General features: G+C 39.9%; 1 protein-coding gene across 2 annotated transcripts in view; it reads left to right on the top strand.

Moving 5' to 3' along the window:
• The first annotated feature begins 238 nt into the window (after positions 1-238).
• si:dkey-16j16.4 (uncharacterized) overlaps positions 239-8,909 on the top strand; it is a 33,097-nt gene continuing 24,426 nt past the window's right edge. The window contains exons 1-3 of one of the 2 annotated variants that reach the window (XM_032499778.1): positions 239-831; positions 7,391-7,472; positions 7,675-8,189. In XM_032499778.1, coding sequence (XP_032355669.1) covers positions 763-831; positions 7,391-7,472; positions 7,675-8,189 — 666 coding nt within the window. In that variant the 5' untranslated portion in view covers positions 239-762. The remainder of the gene's footprint in view (positions 832-7,390; positions 7,473-7,674; positions 8,190-8,909) is intronic. The other variant, XM_032499777.1, reaches the window with a different exon arrangement.

Genomic DNA, 8,909 nt, shown 5'->3' with positions numbered 1-8,909 from the left:
TGATAATAATTGATAAAAAGCAGCGGCTGGTTCATCACATTACACCTATTTGTCTGCAGAAGACTGACTTATAGGCAATTTATTGCTTGTAAATTATTATCCTGAAATAAGGGTGAAAATAAACAGAAGATAATGTGGCTTTAACGCTCAGCCCTCCTCCTCAAGAGAAATTATGACATCACTCAGCAGTACAGCCAATCAGAGGGCAATACGCTCAAGCTGGAGGAGCACTCAGTGTTCGTGCAGCTGGTGTGCATTTGGTTGTGTGTATGTGTGTGAGTGAGTGTGCGTGTGTGCGTGTCTGAATGCCAACAAGTTGATATTATTTTTTAATTTCCCAAACATCTTTGAATTAAGCTCCGGAAGTAAGCCGGGGCTACGGTGAGTGGGGCACCTTTCAAAACCGCCTGAGGAAAAGAAAAATACTTTCCACAACAACGGAGACACTAATGAACCTGAAAATAACAAGTTTGCTACGTACAGCCTTTGAAAACAAGCCACATTTAACGTAACGCAGTTTAACGAATTTCGGTGGTTATTTTTTTTTTTCGACACGAGCTAACTTGAAGCTAGTGTGCACTGCAACTGCTCACGCTGTTGTTTTTTTGTGGTTGGCAGTTTCCAGTCAAGTTGTAGTCCCGTGTGCCTTCTTTTAAATGTGTACAGTCGCTCATGTTTGAGTTAATGAAGTTGTAGTAACCGTCACAGTAACAGTAATACAACGTAATAGCACGGAATAAGCCATAAGCTACTCAGAAAAAAATGCTAAAGACGCTGACGAAGAAGCTAAGAAGACATTCACTCAATGAGATACATCCTTTCCAACTGAAGGTAAGTTGACAGAGTAACGTAATACTATGGAAATACTGTTAATGTAACATTTTTTTTTTTAAATTCACAGACTGTAGTTGTCAGTAGCCTAAATACCGCACAGTACAGTAACGTTACAGCTTAAATGAAAGAAATAAGCTTGTTTTTGAAAAGCGTGGCTTTACTTTTGTCTTGAGACGTGTTCATTTAGACATATTGAGCTCAGCCTGCAACCTTGCTTGAACGGGGCAGTTGAGCTCTTTCCCTTTCTCTTTCACACACACACACACACACACACACACACACACACACACACACACACACACACACACACACACACACACACACACACACACACACACACACACACACACACACACACACACACACACACCATGAGGCAGACAACCGACTGGACAGCTCTCTGTGGAAATTGCCACAGAGATATTTAAGCATGTGTTGTTTGGAGGTAATTTCTGCTTCTAAGCACCTCAACCTATTCCTTCCAATGTTGGAAGTAATGTACTCTTCATGGCTTACATGACCAAGCCAGATGTTTACAAGAAAAAAAAAACAACAGAGATCCACACTCCTACACAAACACAAGCAAACATGTGGCACGTCAACAAATTCTCCCACTCACAGATCATTGACTCATAAATTGTAGTATGGCTGTTTGACATCTGAGAAAGCAAATCACTGTCGTTCTCCAGACTTCAGAGAGAATAATCTGTTGAAGTGTCACATTCACACCTGTGAAACCAGTCTAGGTTCTTCATCTACAAATAGAGAAGCTATAGGTGTGGTGGGCAAGGGGATAGCAATGGAAGCCCATTTAAATGTATAGCCCAAAGAGACTGATAAAAAAATCCTTTTTGTTGGGGGCTATAACATCTACCAACATCTACCCTCCAATTTTCCACAGCATAATCCATGTAAGTGTTCTGCAATTGTTACTGCCCTGTTTGCATAATGCGTCTTTTTGGTGAACAGAGGGTTGAATAGTATTCTGCATGGGTCACTATTTTGCTCCATCCACAACAACATTGTGCGTCAACCAACTGTATACTTGCATGGCTGCCATTTTGTGCCAAAGTGCCCCTGTTCAAAGGGTTGGCTGAGGATAGAAGGGAAAGTGTGCTATCCTCTGTTGTCTACTCCTGTTTGTGTTTGTTGCTCTGCTCAGTGACAAGGTTCTTTTTGCTAAAAATGTTTAGTGTGATGGTAAAAGGGAATTGTGAGTAGTGACTAGGCCTGTTGCTTGCTTACATCATAGCCCGAGGGACAAGCTTTTCTTCAAGCTGAGCTTCGTATCTTTTAAACTGATACTCCCACTATTTACAAGGAATTCCAACTGGAAACAATAACCATCGTGAAATCAAAGTATGAAAACACAAAAAAAGTGACTTGTAGATGATTTGTTTTTTGCCTGTTGACTTTCTTTGTAAGTAGTGTGCCAGTTTTAAAACTATTAAGAAACCTGGTTTGGAAGCCTCCAGAACTTGAATCCACACAGGTTAGGCCTTATGGATTGGAAAAGAGTCAGCCAGCATCAACCAGCCAAACCCCTTTGAACAAAGGAAATTTAAAGTGCCCATATTATGAAAAAAGAAATCACTTTTTCTGGGATTTGGGGTGTTATTTTGTGTTTCTGGTGCTTCCACATGCACACAAACTTGGAAAAAAAACATCCATGCTGTTTTGAGTGAGATATGGGTTTCATTTAAATTACCATTCAGGAAAACTGTATGCGTTTTTGGCAACATAATAAACATAAGTTACAAACAGTAAGAAACTGCCCGACATATATTTATAAATGTAACAAGATTGTTAGGTACCATTTGCAGCGTTAAAAGACACATTTTCCATTTTATTCATTTACACTGTAATCATAACAATAAAAACAGTGTATCTGGTAAATAAATATTTCAACTTGCGTTCTCCTGGACTCACACATGGGAATGTAAAGGGAGGATCAACTGTGAAATGGAGCAGCACATTGATAGATCGGCCCCATTGTCACGATCCAGCTGTTTGATTTAGTATCGCCCTGATATCAGTATCGGATCGGTGCATCCCTAACAGCTAAGAGTTTCCAGGTGGAACTTGCACTTGCGTGCATCAATCTACATGTACCTATTCTGCGTGTGGCTGCGTGGTCTGGAGACCTTGACCCCCGGTCCACACATAAACACAAACCGTTATAGCCATTCAAGTCAGAGCCCTACTCAGATAATGTTTGAGTGGGAAGTCTGCTGCAGTGCGTACCTGGCGATCAAGGGCTGATTGACCATTTCAGGATATCAGGCTAGCCAGTTTATGTCCCTTAGGCCTTGTTACGGTACCTATCCTTGGAGCTTCCACTAATCAAGACTACTCTTACTACACAATGAGGAAGATCCACTAGAGTGTGAGGGAAAGAGAATCAACCATGTCTGACCCTGTGTAGTGTGGTTCCATGAGAGGGGGAATGGAGTGTGACAGTGTCCATGTCAGTGTGGAAGGACAGTGCAAAGCGGATATGTGTGTTTGTGTGTGTGTGTGTGTGTGTGTGTGTGTGTGTGTGTGTTTGTTAGGACTCAGTAGTGTGTGTACGCTGTGACATTGCCATTGATCCAGCTTAGCAAGCTGCTCAGCGATGCAAGGGACTGACAAGGATTTCATTCAACTGTTCATGACACACAAACACACAACTCTTTGTCTTTGCATGTATGCACAAAAGCAGTTTTTTATGCTTTATTCTTGCAGTCTCACTTTTCTTATGTGCCTAAGCCCTGAATTATATCAAGTAGTCGGCAATTACTTGCCTTAATAGACACTGGTGTAAGACTTTCATAAAGATACAAAAACGTTAATCAGAATTTGACTTTACAGTTCGTAAATCATGAGGCTGCATTTTTTTCCACAGAAACAAATATTTATGTATTTTTGCGATCTTGATGTGGCACTTCTTGCAACTTTTAAATTAAATTAAAATGCCAAATTATAAGAACTGACATGCCATTTCGTATTACTGACACTTTCTACACATTTACAAGTTATTTTGAGAAAGTTGTGCACAGCAAATCATACCACAGTTGATATGCTTTAATGCAGGCAGAGATTTGCAAATATGTTGAGGAATGATCTGTGTATTGCATTGCATCATTAATAACCATATCAACTTCAAGGATCGTAAACACTTTGGTCAGGTCTCAGACCTCTACATGGGTTTCTTCCTTACTGCAAAACTTTGAGGAGAAAAAGATGGAAAGAGCTTGAGGATGCTTGTCATGCAGGCCCATGTTGCTCTCATGGCTGATAGCACTCCAAATTCTTACCTCAAACACAATTTGAATACTTGTTATGCAAGTAGCAGTAGAGCTAAATTTATTAGTTGGACAAGATGATGAAAAATATCACCAGTGATTGACTTGAAGATAATATTTGAAATCTAATCGCAGAAGTTTTTTTAAAGCTGTTAGAGAGCTGCTTCTAGTACACTTATGTGGAAGTAGCATAGAGGGTAATTCTGCTTTTAAAATGTCATTTTCCCACTGTTTTTCAGCCTAACTTGTCTCTAGCTCCACTGTTTGTTTCCATTGGGAATGTGATGCTAATGACTAATAAGCGTGTGGGGACGGGTGTGACTGGTTGGTCCTGATTGAACATTGGTCTGGGATGTGTTTGTGCGCTTCTTGTTAATATGGGCTCTTTCCTTTTGCATACAGTTCCTTATCTTGTAGCATACATATCTTGCAATACTGTACAGTACTGTTCTTCTTGTGAGGTGCTAGCTTACAACAGTTCTGGAAAGGCAATATTGATGCTTAGCAACAGGAATTATAATATGAGGCAGCCTTTCCAGGTTGGAGTGGTGCAATCTAGGCTTAACCAAAGTATTATACAGGAGCTGGAAAAAAGAATGAACAACTGGAAGCGCCAAGAAACAGAAATAGAAAAAAAATGTTTGTCCTATGAAGTGCATTGTCATCAAATGCATCAAGCACTTTTACCTCCAGATGCGAATCCAAACTACTCGTTTTATTTGTGACGATAGAATGATGACTACAACTAAACTGTTGTGCATTATTTTAAAAACACCATGTTTTAGAGCTGGGATGATAGTGCTACAGTAGAGTTTAATGGGGAAATTCCTTTTCTTCTGGGAAAGCACTGTCATCCGGTCCAACCGTAAACTAAACGTCAGTTAAGCAGAGTCAGTTAAGCAGAGTCTAGTATTTGTTGTAGCAAGCTCTATGCAAACGCGATAACCATATCAGATGTGGTTAACTGAAAAAATGCACGCTTTTTTCTCTCACACACACTCACTGCACAAATCCTGCCATATGTAAGAACAATTACATTCTGATATCAGATAACTGTGAGAAATCAAATGTTATGACCTCTCCCAAGTTTCCCCTGCATAGGAAACCCATGCATGCCAAAAAGTATTGGGAGTGAAACATTCAAATACTTGTATTGCACTTTTTTTACACTCCCAGGCAAGATTAGCATAGTTAAATGTTTTATGGTTACTTGACACTGACCTGCTTTGCAAAAATAGTAATTTCTCAGATTGCGCTAGTTTTGCAAGCAGTGATTAGTGTTACAATGATAATAGTGTATCTGCGCTTTTATGACAGAGACTGAAACACATTGAAAAGTCTTGTACAAGGGAGCTACACGTGCTACATTTTTGTTGTTCTCTGATCCATCAACAACCTCTGAGACGGTCCCCAAGGGGGAAGAAAGGCTAAATCGTTACTGTCAGCTTATATTTGCGTCTAGTTGCACAGACAATGATTGCTCTGTGGAGAAACTTTAGAATCCTTGGTCAAAAGAAGGACCAAAGTGAAAGCTGCTTCCTCTGTAGCTTTAAAAGGTAAAATATGTAGGGAAAATTAGTCATTCCAATTATCAATTTAATTCATTTTGATGATCTCACTGAGTGTGAACCCTGAATTGAATGTCTCATACTAAACTCATTTCTCTTCTGAATAAAATTATGTAAGACGAGAAGTTTATGAACCAACAGCGTCACTTCATTCTTAGTATCCTGCAGCAGTAACTTTTAATAGGATTTCAGCTGTTTCATGGAAGCTGCCCAACAATAATTCACTGGAGTGTACAGTGTAGCTGAAATCCTGAGCCAGCCACTTGCCAAAATACATTTCCTTCCCACAGTTATTCCTCAGTGTAATTTCATGAAGTGATGCTAGCATCTAGACTCCTTAGGAGCCAAGTTTTTTTTTTGACTGTAACTGGCTCTGTAACTGTTCACTTAGAATCTGTCCCACAGCTCATGTACCATTAAAAAGCAAGAAGGCTACACTCAGGCCTTATCCAAATATACTGTATTTAACAACAGTGTCAACACTGTGACCTTACCATGAAACATTGGGCTACATTTATATCCTTAATCTGCTATTTGATACCTTGAAATTTAGTATTCAGTACTATACTGGACCATCAGACTGAATGGGATGACTATTTGCAATGTTTTACCTTTTTTTTCTTCTTTTTTTGGGTATGTTTTTTGATGTGAGAAGTTAGTCCATGTATACACAGTTATGTGAAAGGTGGCATTTAAATGTAAAAAAGTATGAAAAACCTATGGGATGTATCTTTTTGATTTTAATAAAATACACAGTGAACGGTCTGAAATTATACACACTTAACACAAATTGAATATTGTCTTCCCTTATTGGGCTCCAAGGCCCTAGCTCCTTTCTCCGTTTTCCCTCTTTCAGAAAGACTGTGTGTGTGTGTGTGTGTGTGTGTGTGTGTGTGTGTGTGTGTGTGTGTGTGTGTGTGTGTGTGTGTGTGTGTGTGTGTGTGTGTGTGTGTGTGTGTGTGTGTGTGTGTGTGTGTGTGTGTGTGGAGTAGAACGGAGGACACTATGTTTGTGTGGATGTATGTGTGTAAGCATACACGCGCACAAGCGCAGATGGCAGCTGCTCAGCGAGGCCTCGGAGTGGTAATTACTGAGTGTGAGGCGCATTACTTAACTCGTAGAGTTGCAGTCTGCAGGGTATCTCTATTGTTGCTTCTCATGTAGACAAGGAATTGATTTTAAAGAGACATACTGGTTCAGGTTGTGTGAAAAGAAACTGGCCTGAATTTAACTTGGACAGAACCGTAACTCAACTTCTGTGACATAAAGCATCTACACCGTATGTAGTGCAACTGTAAAAATAACCACACAACAATTGGATCAAGTACAAAATACAGACCATGTTTTGGGTTTCTTTGGAAGCCCATTACTGTATATGTTGTGTCTGTGTTGCTGGTAAGCGGTTTGTTTTTGTGGCCAACAAAGATTGCAAAAAAACTGCAAAACGACTCCAAAGGTCAAACCAAGTTAGGATTTGGTTTGTCTTATTTAAATCATTGTAATGCTTAAGATTTTGTTCTTTAATTAATTTGTTGTTAGTTAGATACCTACATTTCAAATCCTCGATAGTTGATCTGCGTGGGGCAAAGATGGACATTTTTGGAAATGTTTTTTACAAATTTTTACCAATATAACGGTTTGGTTTTTGAGGTGTTATCATATGGCATATTTGACCTACAGTATAACTTCAATCCTATTTTCCAGATTTCGTACCATGGCAGTGGAGAGGGAGGGGAGAGTGATGATTCAGAGGGGGAGAACCAGGAGCTTGCACAGATTGACAGAGGTAAGTGCCCTCTGCCAACCAAATCTTTTTTTTTTTTTTACTTTAAAAATAAGAAAACAATAAATGTAGAGTATAGTTACAGAGGGTAAAAAAGATAAAAGATTAGGGCAACAGATAATATGGCATTACAGAGCATCTGCATTCTATTGCAACCATCTCTCCACCTTCTCTTTTGACATTTCCTGTTTATCTACTCCTCTAGAGAGGCGGAGGAATTGTGCCCTCACACCCTTGGCGACCAGCCAGCAGCACAACCAGGGTCCCCTCTCTCCAGCCCGGTTACGACGCCTTCGCCTCCTTTTAGATGCTAATCTGGATCGCCATTCTTCAGAGGAAGAGCTGGAGCGAATCAGCTGCGGCGACAACAGGAAGTGGGTCTCTGCGTTTCCCCAGTGCCACAGTGATCACCACAGCAGCGCCTCCAGTGATGAGGAGGTGCGGGACCTCTGTGGCTGCGGGTCACCGGCTGCTTCTGCCAGGCCCCTTGTTGAGCCAGGTGCTTGCCTGGCTGCCTCCCCCAGCCCTGTACTCTTCAGCTCCAGTCCACCGCGTAGCCTCAAGCCACCCCCCCTGCGCTTTCAGCTGCAGGTGGTGCAGCCAGTGACACGGCCCATCATTTTGACCCACTTTGACCAGTCAGCACCTTATAGAAAATATCGGCACAGTTACAGCGGGGAGCCGGGGAGGCCCAGTCTGGATCTGGAGAAAATGCAACAGGTTAGTAGTCCAAACTATAGTTAGATACTTTATAGTTAGACTTTTTTTTTTTACTACCACCAACCTCTGCCCAAAATGTCGACTTTGTAAGATATCTTACAAAACAGAGTCAAACTGTCAAATTATTATCTAATATATTGTTAATATCTTAATAGTTAAAATGTAAATGTTAAACTCCTATATAAATAGATAAAATTATAATTAAAGAATCCAAACTACAACTACTCAATGCTCACTACATATTTGTTACACATACATTACCCGACAAGGTGGTTCATTCATTTTCTGCCCCCAAAGCACTCACAATATGTCATTCATATCTAAAAATCCATTTCACTTTCTTAGCAATACAATGCACACATTGTTCTTGACCCAATACCTCTATCAATATTGCGCCAATATTTTAGTGTTCACTATTGGTTCTTTAAGAAAATACTTACAAAATAAGATTTTTGAGAAATGATCATTAGTAATGTGGATATAATTAGTAAGTGGGTAAAAGCAAATAATAGAGGACCTAGAACAGTCTGGTAAGTTCAAAAAATTACAGCACTTTCTGTTCTAATCCAGGAAAAGACCAAACTTATGTGATATTGGAAATCTAAGAGGATATCTAGTGTTATGCCACGATATTGATACATTTATCAATATATTGCCCATAACTAATTTGATATTTAGATTGCCACTGTAGCTGTATGTGTATTCCACTGAAAATGTGAA

This window comes from Etheostoma spectabile, chromosome 20 (genome assembly GCF_008692095.1).
Source record: "Etheostoma spectabile isolate EspeVRDwgs_2016 chromosome 20, UIUC_Espe_1.0, whole genome shotgun sequence".
Lineage (NCBI taxonomy): Eukaryota > Metazoa > Chordata > Actinopteri > Perciformes > Percidae > Etheostoma > Etheostoma spectabile.
This window is presented reverse-complemented; position numbering and strand designations above follow the sequence as displayed.